The sequence below is a fragment of the Pleurodeles waltl genome, chromosome 7 (assembly GCF_031143425.1).
Source record: "Pleurodeles waltl isolate 20211129_DDA chromosome 7, aPleWal1.hap1.20221129, whole genome shotgun sequence".
Classification (NCBI taxonomy): Eukaryota; Metazoa; Chordata; class Amphibia; order Caudata; family Salamandridae; genus Pleurodeles; species Pleurodeles waltl.
Genome location: NC_090446.1, coordinates 950001456 through 950024116, shown reverse-complemented (window position 1 = coordinate 950024116; position 22661 = coordinate 950001456). Strand labels below are relative to the sequence as shown.

The window sequence follows — 22661 nt, the reverse complement described above, 5'->3', positions numbered from 1 at the left end:
ACAGGGCTGATCTCACCCTGCTCATGGCAACAGATGAAGGACAGGAGGAAGAGAGTGACCCTCTCCCTGATCTCTTCTCTTCCACAGAACAAGATGCTCTTGTGGAAGGTGTAGTACTAGCAGATTGTCTTACTGCTGAGCAGAAGACCACTGCATAAATCTCCTGGGTCAGTTTTCTGAAGTCTTCTCTACTGTGCCAGGCACCACTTCTTGGTGTGAGCACACTATAGATACTGGAGACAGCTTGCCTGTCAAAAGTAAGATCTATAGGCAGCCTGACCATGTCAGAGACTGCATAAAGCAAGAGGTGCAGAAAATGTTAGAACTGGGAGTGGTTGAGCACTCTGAAAGTCCATGGGCCTCTCCTGTGGTTCTTGTACCAAAACCTCATTCCAAAGATGGTAAAAGGGAAATTAGATTTTGTGTTGACTACAGAGGTCTCAACCAGGTAACCAAGACTGATGCTCACCCTATACCCAGGGCAGATGAGCTAATAGACACACTGGCATCTGCCAAGTATCTAAGCACCTTTGATTTGACTGCAGGGTATTGTCAGATCAAGTTATCAGAGGATGCAAAAGCAAAAACTGCATTTTCAACCATTGGAGGCCATTACCAAATCACAGTAATGCCTTTTGGATTGAAAAATGCACCTGCCACTTTTCAAAGGTTGGTGAACACATTCTTGCAAGGGCTGGAAGCTTTTAGTGCAGCATATCTAGATGATATAGCTGTCTTTAGCTCCAGCTGGGATGATCACCTGGTCCACCTATGGAAAGTTTTGGAGGCCCTGCAAAAGGCAGGCCTCACTATCAAGGCTTCAAAGTGCCAGATAGGGCAGGGGAAAGTGGTTTGTCTGGGACACCTGGTAGGTGGAGAACAGATTGCACCACTTCAGGGGAAAACACAAACTATTATGGATTGGGTTCCCCCTACATCTCAGACTCAGGTGAGAGCCTTTTTAGGCCTCACTGGGTATTACAGGAGGTTCATAAAGAACTATGGCTCCATTGCAACCCCTCTTAATGACCTCACATCTAAGAAAATGCCTAAAAAGTATTATGGACAGCAAACTGTCAGAAAGCTTTTGAGGAGCTGAAACAGGCCATGTGTGTAGGAAAGTACCATCTTGCCTGGCATGTTACCCCCATATTTCACTGTATATATGTTGTTTTAGTTGTATGTGTCACTGGGACACTGCCATCCAGGGCCCCAGTTTCGAAAAGTTGAAAAAGTTTTTTTTTCCTTTCCTGTGCTTTAAAAAAGTCCTTAAACCTTTTCTCTCTTTTATCTGTCCCTAAACCTTTTCTATCATGTCTGATATAGGAACTCCTCTTTATTTGGTCAGCACAGCTTATGACCACATTAACTTTAAGGGCCTAAAGAGTCTCTGCATTGATAGAGGTTTAGTGGTAGGAAAGAACCCCTCTAGAGAATTATTGTCTAACATGATTATTGAAAATGATATGGCCTTAGCTGGCAGTTCAATTGAGAAGTTAGGAGATAGCTCACACTCTGACTCAGGGGAGCCCCCAGTAAGAGTGTTAGAGGGTGCCCTTCCTAACCTGCCCCTTAGCAGACCACCTAGCATAGCTGGTAGTAATGGACGCTCCCATCACAGTAGGGATGTTTTTGTTCCTGGAGGCCAGGTTGTTAGGGTGCCAACTGTTATGGACAGGTCTCCCTCTGTTCATTCACATCATTATTCTGTGCCAAGACATTCCCAACCCACCCACCCTGAGGACAAGATGTTAGAAAGGGAACTCATTAAGTTGAGAGTGGAAGAGTCCAGACTGAAGCTTAAACAGCAACAGCTAGCTCTAGACAGGGAATCCCTAGACTTGGAAAAAGAGAGACAGAGGTTGGGGGTTAGGACCCCATGGTGGAAGCAGCAGTATTCCAGATAGCAATCCTGTGAGAGAACATGATTCTAGGAATCTGCATAAGATAGTTCCCCCTTACAAGGAGGGGGATGACATTAACAAGTGGTTTGCTGCACTTGAGAGGGCCTGTATGGTACAGGGAGTCCCTCAAAGGCAGTGGGCTGCTATCCTATGGCTATCTTTCAGTGGAAAGGGTAGGGATAGGCTCCTTACTGTGAAGGAAAGTGATGCCAATAATTTTACAGTTTTGAAGAATGCACTCTTGGATGGATTTGGCTTAACCACTGAACAATGCAGGATTAAGTTCAGAGAAACCAGAAAAGAGTCCTCACAAGACTGGGTAGACTTTGTTGACTATTCAGTGAAGGCCTTGGAGGGGTGGTTACATGGCAGTAAAGTTTCTGACTATGAAAGCCTGTACAATCTAATCTTGAGAGAGCATATTCTGAATAACTGTGTGTCTGATTTGTTACACCAATATCTAGTGGACTCAGATCTGACCTCTCCCCAAGAATTGGGAAAGAAGGCAGACAAATGGGTCAGAACAAGAGTGAACAGAAAAGTTCATACAGGGGGTGACAAGGATGGCAAGAAGAAGGATGGTAAGTCTTCATACAAGGGTGGGGAAAATCTAAAAATGAGTCTTCATCAGGCCCACAAAAACACTCTGGTGGGGGTGGTGGGTCCAAATCCTCTTCTAATCAAGTAAAAAAAACATGGTGCTATTTATGTAAAGTAGAAGGCCATTGGACAACTGATGCCAGTTGTCCAAAGAAAAGTACCAAGCCTCCCACTACCACAACCCCTACTGCAACCTCTAGTGCCCCTAGTATTAGCAGTGGCGGTGGGAGCAAACCTACTAATAGCCAATCCAAGGGAGTAGCTGGGCTCACTTTTTGTAATTTAGTTGGGGTTGGTCTTGTTAGGGAGACCACAGAGGCTGTGCTAGTCTCTGAAGGTGCCATTGATTTGGCCACCTTAGTTGCTTGTCCCCTTAATATGGATAAGTACAAGCAACTTCCCCTAATCAATGGTGTTGAGGTTCAGGCCTACAGGGACACAGGTGCCAGTGTTACCATGGTAATAGAGAAACTGGCACACCCTGAACAACACCTACTTAGTCACCAGTACCAAGTGACAGACACTCATAACAACACTCTTAGCCACCCCATGGCTGTTGAGTTACTGGTCCAAAGAAAGTTGTGGTTGCCTCAGATTTACCTGTAGACTGTCTACTAGGGAATGATTTAGAGACATCAGCTTGGGCAGAAGTGGAGTTGGAGGCTCATGCAGCAATGCTGGGCATTCCTGGGCATATTTGTGCTTTAACCAGGGCTCAGGCCAAAAAGCAAAAAGGACAGGGTGACTTGGATCCTGGAACAATGGACCAAGTGCTCCCTAAAGCTAGGGTTAGTAAGGGTAAATCCCTACCCACTATCCCTCCCTCTACAGATGATTCAACTTCTGAGGTAGAAGAATGTCCCCCTGTGCAGAACCTTCACCAGAGGAGCTGGCAGCAGACACTGCTGAGCTTTTGGGTGTAGGGGGACCTGCCAGGGAGGAGCTGAGTGTGGCACAGCAAACCTGTCCCACATTAGAGGGTCTAAGACAGCAAGCTGTCAAACAGCAAAATGGGGATGTCAGTGACTCACATAGAGTTTAATGGGAGGACAACCTCTTATACACAGAGGCAAGGGACCCAAAACCTGGAGCAGCCAGAAGATTGGTCATTCCCCTGCAGTACAGAGAGTTCATACTAACTCTGGCACACGACATTCCCTTGGCTGGACATTTGGGTCAGATCAAAACATGGGAAAGGCTTGTCCCCCTGTTTCACTGGCCTAGGATGTCAGAGGACACAAAAGACTTTTGTAAGTCCTGTGTGAGCTGCCAAGCCAGTGGCAAGACTAGTGGCACTCCAAAGGCTCCCCTTATTCCACTGCCTGTGGTTGGGGTTCCCTTTGAAAGTGTAGGGGTTGACATAGTTGGCCCCCTTGACCCTACTACTGCTTCACGCACTAGGTTTATCTTGGTGGTAGTGGACCATGCCACAAGATATCCTGAAGCAATTCCTCTAAGGACCAGTACAGCACCTGCAGTGGCAAAAGCCCTCCTGGGAATCTTTTCCAGGGTGGGTTTCCCTAAAGAGGTGGTATCAGACAGGGGTAGCAACTTTATGTCTGCATACTTAAAGGCCATGTGGAAGGAATGTGGTGTAACATACAAATTCACCACACCTTATCATCCACAAACAAATGGACTGGTAGAGAGGTTTAATAAAACTCTCAAAGGAATGATAATGGGACTCCCTGAAAAACTCAGGAGGAGATGGGATGTCCTGTTACCTTGCCTCCTTTTTGCTTACAGGGAGGTACCCCAGAAAGGAGTGGGCTTCAGCCCCTTTGAACTCCTATTTGGGCACCCTGTAAGAGGTCCTCTAACACTTGTAAAGGAGGGTTGGGAACAACCTTTAAAATCTCCTGAGCATGACATAGTGGACTATGTACTCGGCCTAAGATCCAGAATGGCTGAGTACATGAAAAAGGCCAGTAAAAACCTTCAGGCCAGCCAAGAGCTCCAAAAGCAATGGCATGACCAGAAGGCTGTTCTGATTCAGTACCAACCAGGACAGAAAGTGTGGGTATTGGAGCCTGTGGCCCCAAGAGCACTCCAAGACAAATGGAGTGGACCCCACATCATTGTTGAAAAGAAGGGAGAAGTCACCTACTTGGTCAACTTGGGCACTGCCAGGAGTCCCCTTAGGGTGCTCCATGTCAATCGCCTAAAACCCTACTATGACAGGGCTGATCTCACCCTGCTCATGGCAACAGATGAAGGACAGGAAGAAGAGAGTGACCCTCTCCCTGATCTCTTCTCTTCCACAGAACAAGATGCTCTAGTGGAAGGTGTAGTTTTGGCAGACTGTCTTACTGCTGAGCAGAAAGAGCACTGCATAAATCTCCTGGGTCGGTTTTCTGAACTGTTTTCTACTGTGCCAGGCACCACTTCTTCGTGTAAGCACACTATAGATACTGGAGACAGCATGCCTGTCAAAAGTAAGATCTATAGGCAGCCTGACCATGTCAGGGACTGTATAAAACAAGAAGTTCAGAAACTACTTGAACTGGGAGTGATTGGACATTCTGAAAGCCCATGGGCCTCTCCTGTGGTGCTTGTACCAAAGCCTCACTCAAAAGATGGGAAAAGAGAGATGAGGTTTCGTGTAGATTAAAGAGGTCTCAACCAGGTAACAAAAACTGATGCTCACCCTATACCCAGGTCAGATGAGCTCATATATACACTGGCATCTCCCAGGTATCTAAGCACCTTTGATTTGACTGCAGGGTATTGGCAGATCAAATTATCAGAGGATGCTAAAGCAAAACGTGCATTTTCGACTATTGGAGGACACTACCAATTCACAGTAATGCCCTTTGGTTTGAAAAATGCACCTGCCACTTTTCAGAGGTTGGTGAATACAGTCCTGCAAGGGTTGGAGGCTTTTAGTGCAGCATATCTAGATGATATAGCTGTCTTTAGCTCCACCTGGGATAATCACCTGGTCCACCTGTGGAAAGTTTTGGAGGCCCTGCAAAAGGCAGGCCTCACTATCAAGGCTTCAAAGTGCCAGATAGGGCAGGGAAAAGTGGTTTATCTGGGACACCTGGTAGGTGGAGAACAGATTCCATAGATTGGATTCCCCCTACAACTCAGACCCAGGTGAGAGCCTTCTTAGGCCTCACTGGGTATTACAGGAGGTTCATTAAGAACTATGGCTCCATTGCAGCCCCACTTAATGACCTCACTTCCAAGAAAATGCCTAAAAAGGTATTGTGGACTGCTAGCTGTCAGAAAGCTTTTGAAGAGCTGAAACAGGCCATGTGCACTGCACCTGTCCTAAAAAGCCCATGTAACTCCAAGAAAATCTTTGTTCAAACTGATGCATCTGAATTAGGGGTAGGGGTAGGGGCAGTCTTATCACAACTCAATTCTGAGGGCCAGGATCAACCTGTTGCTTTTATCAGCAGGAGGTTGGCCCCTAGAGAAAAGTGTTGGTCTGCCATAGAGAGGGAGGCCTTTGCTGTGGTCTGGGCACTGAAGAAGTTGAGGCCATACCTGTTTGGCACCCACTTCATTGTTCAGACAGACCACAAACCTCTACTTTGGCTAAAACAAATGAAAGGTGAAAACCCTAAATTGTTGAGGTGGTCCATATCTCTACAGGGAATGGACTATACAGTGGAAAATAGACCTGGGAGTACCCACTCCAATGCAGATGGACTCTCCAGATATTTCCACTTAGACAATGAAGACTCATCAGGTCATGGCTAGTCTTATTGTCCTTCGTTTGGGGGGGGAGGGTTGTGTAGGAAAGTACCATCTTGCCTGGCATGTTACCCCCATATTTCACCTTATATATGTTGTTTTAGTGTATGTGTCACTGGGACCCTGCCAGCCAGGGCCCCAGTGCTCATAAGTGTGCCCTGTGTGTGTTCCCTGTGTGATGACTAACTGGCTCACTGAGGCTCTGCTAACCAGAACCTCAGTGGTTATGCTCTCTCTGCTTTCCGAAAAGTCACTAACAGGCAAGTGACCAATTTCACCAATTCACATAGGCATACTGGAACACCCTCATAACTCCCTAGTATATGGTACTGAGATACCCAGGGTATTGGGGTTCCAGGAGATCCCTATGGGCTGCAGCATTTCTTTTGCTACCCAAAGGGAGCTCTGACAATTCTTACACAGGCCTGCCACTGCAGCCTGAGTAAAATAACGTCCACGTTATTTCACAGCCATTTACCACTGCACTTAAGTAACTTATAAGTCACCTATATGTCTAACCTTCACCTGGTGAAGGTTGGGTGCTAAGTTACTTAGTGTGTGGGCACCCTGGCACTAGCCAAGGTGCCCCCACATCGTTCAGGGCAAATTCCCCGGACTTTGTGAGTGCGGGGACACCATTTCACACGTGCAATATACATAGGTCATTACCTATGTATAGCGTCACAATGGTAACTCCGAACATGGCCATGTAACATGTCTAAGATCATGGAATTGTCACCCCAATGCCATTCTGGCACTGGGGAGACAATTCCATGATCCCCCGAGTCTCTAGCACAGACCCTGGTACTGCCAAACTACCTTTCCCGGTGTTTCACTGCAGCTGTTGCTGCTGCCAACCCCTCAGACAGGCTTCTGCCCTCATGGGGTCCAGCCAGGCCTGGCCCAGGAAGGCAGAACAAAGGACTTCCTCAGAGAGAGGGTGTTACACCCTCTCCCTTTGGAAAAGGGTGTCAGGGCTGGGGAGGGGTAGCCTCCCCCAGCCTCTGGAAATGCTTTGATGGGCACAGATGGTGCCCATCTCTGCATATGCCTGTCTACACCGGTTCAGGGATCCCCCAGCCCTGCTCTGGTGCGAAACTGGCCAAAGGAAAGGGGAGTGACCACTCCCCTGACCTGCATTTCCCAGGGGAGGTGCCCAGAGCTCCTCCAGTGTGCTCCAGACCTCTGCCATCTTGGAAACAGAGGTGTTGCTGGCACACTGGACTGCTCTGAGTGGCCAGTGCCAGCAGGTGACGTCAGAGACTCTTTCTGATAGGCTCTTACCTGTGTTACTAGCCTATCCTCCTTCCTAGGTAGCCAAACCTCCTTTTCTGGATATTTAGGGTCTCTGCTTTGGGGAATTCTTTAGATAACGAATGCAAGTGCTCATCCGAGTTCCTCTGCATCTCTCTCTTCACCTTCTGCCAAAGGATCGACCGCTGACTGCTCAGGACGCCTGCAAAACCGCAACAAAGTAGCAAAGACGACTACTGCAACATTGTATCGCTTCTCCTGCCGCCTTCTCGACTGATTCCTGGTGGTGCAGGTCCCAGGATGCTTGTTTCCAGTCTAGGGAAGACCTGGCCTAGCAGTTCGGTCTGGACTGTTCCCATGGGGAACAGGGTCAAGACTGATCTGCGTATGGCTGGGTCCAAACTGGAATGGCATGGGCAGCAAAAAAACGATGGATTTAGGCCCAGATCACTGTACTGGGGGTGAATGTTTGACAATGTTCAGCATTCCGTCCATCACTTGTTGTTTTTGCTTTGTCGCCCTAAGTGGGAAGGGCATGCCCAGACGTGGGTCCCATGCTTCCCATGCCACTGGATTCAAGCTAGCCTGGCTGATGAGGGGTGAAACCCCGAACCCGGTCCCAGGATGCTTGTTTCCAGTCCAGGGAAGACCTGGCCTAGCAGTTCGGGCTGGACTGTTCCCATGGGGAACAGGGTCAAGATTGATTTGCGTATGGCTGGGTCCAAACTGGAATGACATGGGCAGCAAAAAAACGATGGATTTAGGCCCAGATCACTGTACTGGGGGTGAATGTTTGATAATGTTCAGCATTCCATCCATCACTTGTTGTTTTTGCTTTGTCGCCCTAAGTGGGAAGGGTATGCCCAGACTTAGGTCCCATTCTTCCCATGCCACTGGATTCAAGCTAGCCCGGCTGATGAGGGGTGAAACCACGAAACCGGTCCCAGGATGCTTGTTTCCAGTCCAGGGAAGACCTGGCCTAGCAGTTCGGGCTGGACTGTTCCCATGGGGAACAGGGTCAAGAATGATTTGCGTATGGCTGGGTCCAAACTGGAATGGCATGGGCAGCAAAAAAACGATGGATTTAGGCCCAGATCACTGTACTGGGGGTGAATGTTTGACAATGTTCAGCATTCCGTCCATCACTTGTTGTTTTTTCTTTGTCGCCCTAAGTGGGAAGGGCATGCCCAGAATGCTTGTTTCCAGTCCAGGGAAGACCTGGCCTAGCAGTTCGGGCTGGACTGTTCCCATGGGGAACAGGGTCAGGACTGATTTGCGTATGGCTGGGTCCAAACTGGAATGTCATGGGCAGCAAAAAAACGATGGATTTAGGCCTAGATCACTGTACTGGGGGTGAATGTTTGACAATGTTCAGCATTCCGTCCATCACTTGTTGTTCATGCTCTGGGGGTAGCCTGCCTCCTCTCTGCATCAGGAGCTCTGAAGAAATCTCCGTGGGACGACGGAATCCTCCCCCTGCAACCGCAGGCAACGAAAAGACTGCATCACCGGTCCTCTGGGTCCCCTCTCAGCACGACGAGCGTGGTCCCTGGAACTCAGCAACTCTGTCCAAGTGACTCCCACAGTCCAGTGACTCTTCAGTCCAAGTTTGGTGGAGGTAAGTCCAAGCCTCCCCACGCTAGACTGCATTGCTGGGTACCGCGTGATTTGCAGCTGCTCCAGCTCCTGTGCACTCTTCCAGGATTTCCTTCGTTCACACCCAAACCTGGGTCCCCGACACTCTAACCTGCAGTGCACAACCTTCTGAGTTGTCCTCCGGCATCGTGGGACTCCCTTTTGTGCCTTTGGGTGGACTCTGGTTCACTCCTCTTCCAAGTGCCTGCTCCGGTACTTCTGCGGGTGCTGCCTGCTTCTGTGAGGGCTCCCTGACTTTCTGGGCGCCCCCTCTGTCTCCTTATCCAAGTGGCGACATCCTGGTCCCTCCTTGGCCACAGCAGCATCCAAAAACCCTAACCGGGACCCTTGCAGCTAGCAAGGTTTGTTTGCGGTCTTTCTGCGTGGGAACACCTCTGCAAGCTTCGTCACGACGTGGGACATCCATCCTCCAAAGGGGAAGTTTCTAGCCCTCTTCGTTCTTGCAGAATCCACAGCTTCTGCCATCCGGTGGCAGCTTCTTTGTACCCTCAGCTGGCATTTCCTGGGCATCTGCCCACTCTCGACATTGTTGCGACTCTTGGACTTGGTCCCCTTGTTCCACAGGTACTCATGTCCGGAAATCCACTTTGGTTGCATTGCTGGTGTTGGTCTTCCTTGCAGAATTCCCCTATCACGACTTCTGTGCTCTCTGGGGAATATAGGTGAACTTTACACCTACTTTTCAGGGTCTTGGGGTGGGCTATTTTTCTAACCCTCACTGTTTTCTTGCAGTCCCAGCGACCCTCTACAAGCTCACATAGGTTTGGGGTCCATTAGTGGTTCGCATTCCACTTTTAGAGTATTTGGTTTGTGTTGCCCCTATACCTATGTGCTCCTATTGCAATCTATTGTAACTTTACACTGCTTGCATTACTTCCTTTTGCTATTACTGCATATTTTTGGTATTGTGTACTTATATCTTGTGTATATTTGGCATCTTCATACTGAGGGTACTCACTGAGATACTTTTGGCATATTTTCATAAAAATAAAGTACCTTTATTTTTAGTATATCTGTGTATTGTGTTTTCTTATGATATTGTGCATATGACCCCAGTGGTATAGTAGGAGCTTTGCATGTCTCTTAGTTCAGCCTAAGCTGCTCTGCTATAGCTACCTTCTATCAGCCTAAGCTGCTAGAAACACCTCTTCTACACTAATAAGGGATAACTGGACCTGGTACAGAGTGTAAGTACCCCTTGGTACCCACTACAAACCAGGCCAGCCTCCAACACCCGTCCACTGCTCCTGATGTGAACGAGGTACTATTTTGTTCTAACTTCCAGTGCCTCACAAACAGAAGGCTTGTGACTGGCAAAAAACGTGCCCAGCTGGACAAACAAAATTGCAAAGTTTTATTTTTTAAAGCTAATTTTATTTTATTTTGTTTTGTTTTAGTCGTCTTTTCTCAGTTTCCACCATGTTTTTTTTGTTTTTGCTCGTGGGCGCTGTTGTCAAAAGATGACAATTAACTTGTTCGAAATATGCGAGACCCATTAAATTGCAAATGCTTGTTTTAGTAACTGGATAATGTATCGTACTCCGCAGCTCATCCACAAAAAGTACCCTGCTATCTCAGCGGAATGTTTTAGATGTGTGAATGCCAGTGATGAATAACTAATATATGCTTTACATACCCTCGGTTTTATAATTTTTGGTGATCAGTCTTTCGGATTCATTAACCGAAAACTCCGCCTGACGGTACGACCTATTACTTACGGGGCCCTATTCGGTATCGTTTTACAATATAGTTTCATCACTGTTTTACCACAAAAATTTTATTTGCCTCATTGCTCCTTGCAAGGTCGTTAATTTGACAAAAGTGGAGAACAGTTGAGGTTCCTAACTTTAGTCAGTGGTTAAATGAAATCAAATAGGTGAAGCATGTGAAAGTTAATATGCAGCAAGAACTGGGTCCTTAAAACAATTTTCCGAGGTATGGAGATATTTGGATGAGTGAGATGCCGCTATCAAATGTGCCTGATAAGGATGATATTACCTTCGTATTTGGTATTGCTCGCTATCATATTTGATCACAGATTTTTTATGCATTGATAACAACTAAAGAGCGTGTAGACCTTTTCTCTTTTTTCTTTTTTATATAATGAAGTGTTTTGCTCATTTGATATCCAATGATGGGACACAATGTATAGTTCAATGAAGTGACTTTTCTACTTGGATAAAAAATAATTTAAAAAATGTACGTTACTATGGACTACTTTTCTGTTTTATACATTCATCTGTATTATTTTCTGTATACTTTCCCTTGTTTTAATTTCTTTTTTACTGTTTTTGTTGTCTTGTCTAGTGCATCACATTTGGGGGCAGGAGAATTGAAGGGGGTGTATTTTCCTAGCGTAATACCTATTTATTAACATTATTTACTGCTTGGATGTTCCACTTCATAAAGTGTCTCTTCTACTTTGTAATTATAAAGTTTATTGATCTAGTTCAAATTTCCCATAGTAAATATAGCATTTAAAAAAAAGTAGAACTTCATACTAACTAGCAGAATTTTCATTGTGGTAATTGACATCGCCAGTACAAATCTGCATATCGTGATAGTGTGAATCAGAAATCTTAGTTTAGAATGCAGAGTCCAATTTTATGCCCCTTGAGTGTAGGTATTATTTTGTAAATTTGTAAATGTTCTGTTCATTTGTATTGTAATCTGTATACTGATTGATGTTTCGCCATCTAGATCAGCCAGTTGAACACTTTGATTACTTTACTCATTGGAAGCTTGTCTAAGGGAGACAGACAGAAGATAATGACCATTTGCACCATTGATGTACATGCTCGAGACGTTGTAGCCAAAGCGGTTCTCACGAAGGTACAGTTTGCACTGTTTGATTTATTTCTATTCACAAGTGTCTTATCAGTCACTCACATTCTTCCACACCTGCTGTAATTTACACATCCCTGCTTGTATTTGTTTTACAGGTCGAAAATGCTCAGGCATTCACATGGCAGTCACAACTGAGGCACCGTTGGGATGAAGAAAAAAAGCATTGCTTTGCTAATATCTGTGACGCACAGTTCCAGTATTCCTATGAATATCTTGGAAACACTCCACGGTTGGTAATTACACCTCTCACAGACAGGTGAGGTATCCACTTCATAGAAAGTTCTTGGGAATGTTTATAAAATAATCTAGCTATCGTACTGATGTTTATAGAACACTCTAGCTATTGTATTGGTCTGGGAAAAGCTGAACCAACACAGAATATGCTCCGGTGCGATCTCTATTATGGAAGGGGCCGCACAAACATGTGCAGCTCCTTGTATAGTGTTAAAATGCCCAGAGATGCAAGCATATGCAAACGCCCACTTCACCAGAGGACACGTAGTGTAATATGGCCCCAGATGGCTGTTCACTATTACAATTCTACATTTTGGTATGCATTTAGCTACGCATTATCCATAAAGGGAAATTATAACTTTAAATGAAAACATGGTTTATTGCAGACACAAAACATAGGTCATTATGACTGTTTTGCATAACTCGTCTGTAAGGACATCAGAGTTCTGCCAAAGATTTAGGGCCTAATATATAGTTTGGCGGACATGACTCTCTGCCACAAATGACGGCTTCTCTGAAGGCAGACACATCTTCCATGAAGGTAGAGACCTTTCAATGTGGTGGGTGGTAGGCTACCGACGCAGCAGTGGTTATTACCTCCATTCTCCTTACCTCTGTTCCCCTGGCAGACAGTGGATCACAAAGCAAACCTTAAATTAAGCCTTTCGAACGCCAACCTATCTGACTGAATGTGGCAAGGCTTAGAGTGGTGTACTGAGCAAAACAGCTTTAAAATACTTTTCTTTCTTTGTGACAGACCGAATATGTAGATTAAAAATGTTCTCAGGTATTGGATCTTTCATAGATTTACATGTTTGAATTATTCCCTGTCGTCAAAGTGGGTGTCCCTCTGTACCTTCTAAAAAAGTACAATAAAGTACACAAAGCTTATAATGGCTAAAAGATATTAATTTGGTTAGCTTAGCCACAAATTTATAAGGAATCAAACTCCAGCAAGTCAGACAACAGCACTCTCTAGAACGCTACTCACAGAGGCATTTTCCCTCGTTTTTTTTGGCCACACGTCGTGTGAAGGGACTCTGTCAGAGCTCCGCTCAGTTCTTCAACTTCTGAATAAATTTTTTGTATTCTAAAGGCAACTTTAACTGTCCGTCTATCAGATATTGACTATAATAATGTCAGAACTATCAAAGAAAGGACATTTCAAACCATTTGGGAAAAGGGGACTTCACTTTGAAGATCCACAAAAGGAGTGTATCTACTGCCTACACCCTGCCCACAAGATAAAGGACATTAAAATCTGCAACACTTTTTTCCTCCAAGACTCTATCTCATGAAAGGTTAAGAAAAAGGGAGAGGTCGCTTGACCATGAACTTCAGAGGTGCCTAGGAAAGCCTTAAAGAAGACTCACTCTGCGTCTTCAAGGGACATTTCTCACAGGGAGAAATATGAACAATTCTCCTCAGAAGCGGCAACGTCAGATCCTACCTCTCCTTCTTCAAAGTTGGTTTTACGCTTTGAAAAATCCTCCTCAGAGCCATCAACAATAAAATCTATACTGGCTGTAAAGATATTGAAAACAACATTGTTGCCATTGAAAGTACCAGTGACGAGGACCACAACAATGGTAAAGTCGACATCCACGGTGACAGTGACATTGTTGACGACAACCCCAATGATACCATCGACGACAATCCCATCAGAAAGGACTTTGTCGGCTAGACTGTTGACGCACCCACCATTGCCAAAAGGACCACCAACAAAGACACTGTAGTTGATGGTAAAACCACCAGCAAAGAAGCTTCCATCGTCTTTACACATCACCACTGACTCGACAATGACATAGTCAATGGTGCCTTTGAGGAGGGATGTTGGACCTGGCCCTTTTACAGGGTCATTCCCCAGACTTTTTGCTTTTTGCCTCCTTATTTTTCTGACCTTTGTTGGCTGACGTTTTGACTCTGAGCACTTTTTCACTGCTAACCAGTGCTAAAGTGCATGTGCTCTCTCTTACAAATTTGGTATGATTGGATTATACCTGATTGGCATATTGAATTTACCTATAAGTCCCTTGTAAATTGGTATCCCTATACCCAGGGCCTATAAATTAAATGCTACTAGTGGGCCTGCAGCGCTGCTTGCGCCACCCACTGAAGTAGCCTGTCAAACCTATCTAAGGCCTGCTAGCGCAGAGCCTGTGTGCGCAGTTTCCTGCCACAGGGTCCTGGCATCTAAATTTACTTGCCAGGTCCAGAACTCCCCTTTTACTACATGTAAGTCACCCCTAAGGTACGCCTTAGCTACCCCTTTGGGCAGGGTGCCATGTATGTAGTAGGAAGGACATGTGCCATGTAGCGTGGCCTGTCCTGGTAGTGACAAACAGCCTAACTTGGTGTCTCCCTGCTGTGAGTGCTGCCCTCTCGTAGGATTGCATTGGAAATGCCCTGCCTTAGGTGTAAGGGGTATTGTCTGATTTATGAGGGGTAGCGTAGGTATGTTTGGTATGGTTGTGATAGTGGTGAGAAATGCTGTTTACTGGTGTAGGTGTATTTTTTATTACTGTCACAGAAATGCCACTTCTAGAAAGTGTGCATTTATCTGTGCTTATGGCTTTGGTGTTTTGCAGCTTGTCTCCAATCAACATCTGGGCAGACTGACAGTTGGGGCTTTGTGCATACTTCTCAGACAGCCTGAACACAGGGAGGGTGGAGGTGACACAGAGGTGCATCTACATATTGCAAAGCCTTCCTGGGCTGAGAGAAGGGAGAGGCGGGGCACACCTGCATTTGTAAAGACTGTGCCCTGGCCTCACACAATAGGGTTGTTAACCCCCCACTGATGTTTGGAGCCTGTACTGAAAGGAGAGAGGGGGCACTCCCAGAAACAGTTGTAACTGGCTGGAACCTCCACTCCCTACCATTGAAAAACACTGTAAGAACTGACTATAAGTACAGGGGAATTTTCCCCACAATTTGAACACTCTTGGAACTGAAACTGGACACAGAACGCTGATGAATGGATGTAGGAGGCTGGACTGGCTTGTAGTGAGTACCAAGGGGTACTTGCACCTTGCACCAGGCCCAGTTATCCCTTATTAGTGTATAGGGTGTCTAGCAGCTTAGGCTGATAGATAATGGTAGCTTAGCAGAGCAGCTTAGGCTGAACTAGGAGACGTGTGAAGCTACTACAGTACCACTTAGTGTCATATGCACAATATCATAAGAAAACACAATACACAGTTATACTAAAAATAAAGGTACTTTATTTTTATGACAATATGCCAAAGTATCTTAGAGTGTACCCTCAGTGAGAGGATAGGAAATATACACAAGATATATATACACAATAGCAAAAATATGCAGTATAGTCTTAGAAAACAGTGCAAACAATGTATAGTTACAATAGGATGCAATGGGGAAACATAGGGATAGGGGCAACACAAACCATATACTCCAAAAGTGGAATGCGAACCACGAATGGACCCCAAACCTATGTGACCTTGTAGAGGGTCGCTGGGACTATTAGAAAATAGTGAGAGTTAGCAAAATAACCCTCCCCAAGACCCTGAAAAGTGAGTGCAAAGTGCACTAAAGTTCCCCTAAGGACAAAGTAGTCGTGTTAGAGGAATAATGCAGGAAAGACACAAACCAGCAATGCAACAACTGTGGATTTCCAATCTAGGGTACCTGTGGAACAAGGGGACCAAGTCCAAAAGTCACAAGCAAGTCGTAGATGGGCAGATGCCCAGGAAATGCCAGCTGCGGGTGCAAAGAAGCTTCGACTGGACAGAAGAAGCTGAGGTTTCTGCAGGAACGAAAAAGGCTAGAGACTTCCCCTTTGGTGGACGGATCCCACTCGCCGTGGAGAGTCGTGCAGAAGTGTTTTCCCGCCAGAAGGACGCCAACAAGCCTTGCTACACGCAAATCGTGCATTTGGCGTTTTTGGACGCTGCTGGGGCCCAGGAGGGACCAGGAGGTCGCAAATTGAACCTGAAGAGAGAGGGGACGTCGAGCAAGACAAAGAGCCCTCACTGAAGCAGGTAGCACCCGGAAAAGTGCCAGAAACAGGCACTACGAGGATGCGTGAAACGGTGCTCGCCGAAGTTGCACAAAGGAGTCCCACGTCGCCGGAGACCAACTTAGAAAATCGTGCAATGCAGGTTAGAGTGCTGTGGACCCAGGCTTGGCTGTGCAAATAGGATTACCGCCGGAAGTGCACAGGGGCCGGAGTAGCTTGCAAAGTCGCGGTTCCCAGCAATGCAGCCCAGCGAGGTGAGGCAAGGACTTACCTCCACCAAACTTGGACTGAAGAGTCACTGGACTGTGGGGGTCACTTGGACAGAGTCGCTGGATTCGAGGGACCTCGCTCGTCGTGCTGAGAGGAGACCCAAGGGACCGGTAATGCAGCTTTTTGGTGCCTGCGGTTGCAGGGGGAAGATTCCGTCGACCCACGGGAGATTTCTTCGGAGCTTCTGGTGCAGAGAGGAGGCAGGCTACCCCCACAGCATGCACAAGCAGGAGAACAGTCGAGAAGGCGGCAGGATCAGCGTTACAGAGTTGCAGTAGTCGTCTTTGCTACTATGTTGCAGGTTTGCAGGCTTCCAGCGCGGTCAGCGGTCGTTTCCTTATCAGAAGGTGAAGAGGGAGATGCAGAGGAACTCGGCTGAGCTCATGCATTCGTTATCTAAAGTTTCCCCAGAGACAGAGACCCTAAATAGCCAGAAAAGAGGGTTTGGCTACCTAGGAGAGAGGATAGGCTACTAACACCTGAAGGAGCCTATCAGCAGGAGTCTCTGACGTCACCTGGTGGCACTGGCCACTCAGAGCAGTCAAGTGTGCCAGCAGCACCTCTGTTTCCAAGATGGCAGAGGTCTGGAGCACACTGGAGGAGCTCTGGACACCTCCCAGTGGAGGTGCAGGTCAGGGGAGTGGTCACTCCCCTCTCCTTTGTCCAGTTTCGCGCCAGAGCAGGGGCTAAGGGGTCCCTGAACCGGTGTAGACTGGCTTATGCAGAATTGGGCACATCTGTGCCCAAGAAAGCATTTCCAGAGGCTGGGGGAGGCTACTCCTCCCCTGCCTTCACACCATTTTCCAAAGGGAGAGGGTGTCACACCCTCTCTCAGAGGAAGTTCTTTGTTCTGCCATCCTGGGCCAGGCCTGGCTGGACCCCAGGAGGGCAGATGCCTGTCTGAGGGGTTGGCAGCAGCAGCAGCTGCAGTGAAACCCCAGGAAGGGCAGTTTGGCAGTACCAGGGTCTGTGCTACAGACCACTGGGATCATGGGATTGTGCCAACTATGCCAGGATGGCATAGAGGGGGCAATTCCATGATCATAGACATGTTACATGGCCATATTCGGAGTTACCATTGTGAAGCTACATATAGGTAGTGACCTATATGTAGTGCACGCGTGTAATGGTGTCCCCGCACTCACAAAGTTCAGGGAATTGGCTCTGAACAATATGGGGGCACCTTGGCTAGTGCCAGGGTGCCCTCACACTAAGTAACGTTGCACCTAACCTTTACCAGGTAAAGGTTAGACATATAGGTGACTTATAAGTTACTTAAGTGCAGTGTAAAATGGCTGTGAAATAACGTGGACGTTATTTCCCTCAGGCTGCAGTGGCAGGCCTGTGTAAGAATTGTCAGAGCTCCCTATGGGTGGCAAAAGAAATGCTGCAGCCCATAGGGATCTCCTGGAACCCCAATACCCTGGGTACCTCAGTACCATATACTAGGGAATTATAAGGGTGTTCCAGTAAGCCAATGTAAATTGGTAAAAATGGTCACTAGCCTGTTAGTGACAATTTGAAAGTAATGAGAGAGCATAACCACTGAGGTTCTGGTTAGCAGAGCCTCAGTGAGACAGTTAGGCACCACACAGGGAACATATACATGCACACCTATGAGCACTGGGGCCCTGTGTGACAGGGTCCCAGTGACACATACATATAGGCCACAAACCTATGAGCACTGGGGTCCTGACCAGCAGGATCCCAGTGACACATAACAACCATACTGAAAACATAGTGTTTTTCACTATGAGCACTGGGGCCTGGCTATCAGGATCCCAGTGAGACAGTGAAAACAGTGACAAACACCCTGACATACACTCACAAACAGGCCAAAAGTGGGGGTAACAAGGCTAGAAAGAGGCTACTTTCTCACAATGGACTCACCAGGAAACCACCTTGGACTGCTGTTGCTGTGCTGACCTCTGAACTGCGTGGTCACTAGAAGGAACTGTCACCATCTGCACCCCTTGTGCTGGCCTGTAGTCTGGATCCACGAGCCCTGTATTTTTTCTTGTTGTTCCCAGGGGCAGGGTGTGGTGGCCCCTGACCCCTGCCACGATCTCTCCAGCCGTGCCTGTAGCGCTTGGGAAAAGCGCTCTCTCTTCATTGCTGAGAAGAAGGTCACTGCCGCAGCCCAGGCTTTAAATGAGCCCTAGCGCTTTGAAAAGCACGTTATTTCTGCTCAAAATCATCGCCGCAGCCCGGGTTTATCACAGGGCCGGTGCGCTTCCCTAAAGCTCTCTGCCTTGATTTTAGGACCCCAAATCACTGCCGCAACCCGGGTGCCGCATGTTGTCTGGAGCGCGAGGATCGTGCTGCTGTTAGTGCACCCCATCACTCAGAAGGAAGGACAGGAGTGACCGCGCTCCAAACAGTGCCCCCGGGGCAAAGCGCACTTCTTAATGCGGCCCGGGGCACTTGAAGGCACCATCCTCGTGCTGGCTTCTAAATCCAGCCCGGACAGGCTGAGAAGCGGCTCACGAACTAAATCGGGTGTGGCCGCTTGCAGAAGCAGGAGGACAGCCTCATCGGAGGCTCCTGCTCCCTTTTTCCCTCCATTCTTGGGCAGCCGCACCGTGGACAAAGGCGGCTGCCTAGCCCTAAGCAGGACATGGGGAGAAAGGGAGTTCCCTTTCCCCCGGTCACTGCGCTAGGGGCGCAATCGCCCCGACTACACTAAATCTTTGGCTATTGGGCCCCCCCCCTCGGAGAGGGCCATTAGAGGCTCGGGGGGCCCCCAAAGATCACGGGTCCCTGGAGTGGCCCGCTCTAAACACGCGAGAGAGGGTGCTGATCGCCCCTCTCCCCCACAGACACCACGTGGCCCCCGTGTTGCGCACAGGAGCGCCGGGGGCCCCCGTGTTCATCCTTAGGCACTGGAAGTGCCTCTTCTACCAGAAACCAGGTACTCTTTAGGAAATCTAGGCTCTAGGAGCCTAATACAGACTTGTAGATGGTTACTATTTCCTACCTGGTTACTGTTTCTACATATATGGCTTATGTTCCTTTTATGGGCATGTCTAGCTGATATGTATTTATATGACTTGTGGGATATTCTCCAATGTTCCTTTTATGGGTATTTAGGAATTGTTCATGACAAGTGCATATACCTTTTACTATAATTCCTGACTACTGCTTATGTTGCAGAATCCTGAGAACTTACGTGTTCTAATGTGACAACTGCATATTCCTGCAGAGTATTAGCAACCTGTGTAACATTTTGACAACTGCTAAGGTAGCAGGGTATTATTCATGTGTAATGTTGGTCTAATTATGTTTTGTGCAATACAGATTATTTGTACATAGCTCAGTGTTGTGTTTACTTTGTGGTGTACCTTTTGCGTCACGTGTGTTGTGTGTTGTGTGTTGTGCAAACGCTTTACACATTGCCTCCAGGTTAAGCCTGACTGGTCACGCCAAGCTACCAAGAGGGTGAGCTGGGGTTATCTTGGACGTGTAACTCCCTAGCCCTGACTAGAGTGTGTAGGCTCTGCCTGGCTGAGGTGCATACCCTAGCCAACCAGAAACCCCATTTCTATCATTGGTTGTCAGCGGTGAGGATAGGACTTGTGCTTGCACAGTACCTTGTGACTCATTTTTGCACCACAAATTGCACTTAGACCATTACATGTTTTAATTCTCTTTTCTTAAATTATTCTCCTGTTCTCTCAAGCTAGTCATTTTATTTTTACTCCTGTGTTGTATACTCGCACTTTTGACTCTTGTGTTTACGCTAGTGTTGTGCTCAACAAAATGGAGTCCACCTTTGACATGGATGATATGTTGTATTACACTCTAGAAGAGTTAAGGGGATTCTGCAGGGAGAGAGGTATACCTTTTATAGAGGCTGGAGCCCATGAAGAGATCCTCAGGAGAGACCTGTTTAATTTTGAGGAGGCAGACTACATAGCACAAAAAGAGGCCCAAGAGAGGGATGGTTCTGAGGGAGACCCTAGAGAGACCCACGAGAGCAGTGAGGACTCTGAGGAGGAGGGTCCCCAGTCCACACCCCAGGGGGATAGTGACCCCGAGGGGTTAGACACTGAGGGAGAAGATGAATGGCCAGGGACGCCAGTAGAGATAAAGGACCCCATAGATAGGGAGTCCCTTACTGGGTCCTTGCGTAGCAGCAGCACCACCTCCCATTCCCTGTCACCTGACGAGCTCAGAGATAAGCGGGAAGAGAGGGACCTGAGGCTGCAGCTAGCTAGGCTGGCTGTAGAGGAGAGACAGGCTGAGGTTGAAAAAGCCTTAGTCCAGGAGAGGATGGCAGAGGCTGAAAGGGCCTTTGCGAGAGAAAGGCTCGCTCTAGAGCGCAGTCTTACAAATCTGGACTCACCAGTAATGCCGGTGGAGTCCAGTGGTGGCAGCATTTGTAGTGTTAGGCACAATACTTACCTACCCACAGATTTGGTACCTGGGTTCAAGGAGGGAGACGACATACGTCAGTGGCTTAGGGAGTATGAGGAAGCTCTAGTTGCGCGCAGGATTCCTGAGAAAGATTGGGGAACTGTCCTAGAGAGTTATATTCCTGAGGTGGAAAGGGATGTCCTACTGGCCCCAGAAGGGAGTGACAGGTAGGGGTATCCCCACATCAGAAAGGCCCTGATAGAAAAGTATGGTCTCATCCCTGAAGACTACAGGTTGAGGTTCAGAGGCAGCAGGAAGCGGTCTCACCAGTCTTGGGAGGATTTCATGGGGACTTGTTGCAAAGCACTAAGAGGATGGGTAGAGGGTAGCAGAGCAACCACTTATGAAGGGCTGTTTAGCCTCATTCTAAGAGAACACGTGTTCCGTTGCTGTTTTTCAGAGCTACGCCAACACCTGTCTTACTGTGAATTCTCTGACCCCAGGGAACTTACAAAGGATGCTGACCTCTGGCTTAGTGCCAGGGGAGCTGGTCAGACACCAAGGGCCGTCTTAGGTGCACCCCTGGAAGGGGTGGGGGAGGTTCTGGGTAATTCAGGCCAAATTCTGAAGGGGGAGTGTAGGAAAGTACCATCTTGCCTGGCATGTTACCCCCATATTTCACTGTATATATGTTGTTTTAGTTGTATGTGTCACTGGGACCCTGCCAGCCAGGGCCCCAGTGCTCATAAGTGTGCCCTGTATGTGTTACCTGTGTTATGACTAACTGTCTCACTGAGGCTCTGCTAACCAGAACCTCAGTGGTTATGCTCTCTCATTTCTTTCCAAATTGTCACTAACAGGCTAGTAACAAATGTTACCAATTTACATTGGCATACTGGAACACCCTTATAATTCCCTAGTATATGGTACTGAGGTACCCAGGGTATTGGGGTTCCAGGAGATCCCTATGGGCTGCAGCATTTCTTTTGCCACCCATAGGGAGCTCTGACAATTCTTACACAGGCCTGCCATTGCAACCTGAGTGAAATAACGTCCACGTTATTTCACAGCCATTTACCACTGCACTTAAGTAACTTTTAAGTCACCTATATGTCTAACCTTTACCTGGTAAAGGTTGGGTGCTAAGTTACTTAGTGTGTGGGCACCCTGGCACTAGCCAAGGTGCCCCCACATCGTTCAGGGCAAATTCCCCGGACTTTGTGAGTGCGTGGACACCAATACACGCGTGCACTATACATATCGTCACAATGGTAACTCCGAACATGGCCATGTAACATGTCTAAGATCATGGAATTGTCACCCCAATGCGATTCTGGCATTGGGGAGACAATTCCATGATCCCCCGAGTCTCTAGCACAGACCCGGGTACTGCCAAACTGCCTTTCCCGGGGTTTCACTGCAGCTGCTGCCAACCCCTCAGACAGGTTTCTGCCCTCCTGGGGTCCAGCCAGGCTTGGCCCAGGAAGGCAGAACAAAGGACTTCCTCAGAGAGAGGGTGTTACACCCTCTCCCTTTGGAAAAAGGTGTTAGGGCTGAGGAGGAGTAGCCTCCCCCAGCCTCTGGAAATGCTTTCATGGGCACAGATGTGCCCAATTCTGCATAAGCCAGTCTACACCGGTTCAGGGACCCCTTGGCCCCTGCTCTGACGCGAAACTGGACAAAGGAAAGGGGAGTGACCACTCCCCTGACCTGCACCTCCCCTGGGAGGTGTCCAGAGCTCCTCCAGTGTGCTCCAGACCTCTGCCATCTTGGAAACAGAGGTGCTGCAGGCACACTGGACTGCTCTGAATGGCCAGTGCCACCAGGTGATGTCAGAGACTCCTGCTGATAGGCTC

At 47.7% G+C, this 22661-nt stretch overlaps 1 protein-coding gene across 1 annotated transcript in view; it reads left to right on the top strand.

Moving 5' to 3' along the window:
- The window catches only part of DNAH17 (dynein axonemal heavy chain 17), a 7556186-nt gene that overhangs the window by 2297114 nt on the left and 5236411 nt on the right, over positions 1–22661 (top strand). Inside the window, exons 21-22 of the mRNA XM_069201738.1 lie at positions 11820–11951; positions 12062–12222. Coding sequence (XP_069057839.1) covers positions 11820–11951; positions 12062–12222 — 293 coding nt within the window. The remainder of the gene's footprint in view (positions 1–11819; positions 11952–12061; positions 12223–22661) is intronic.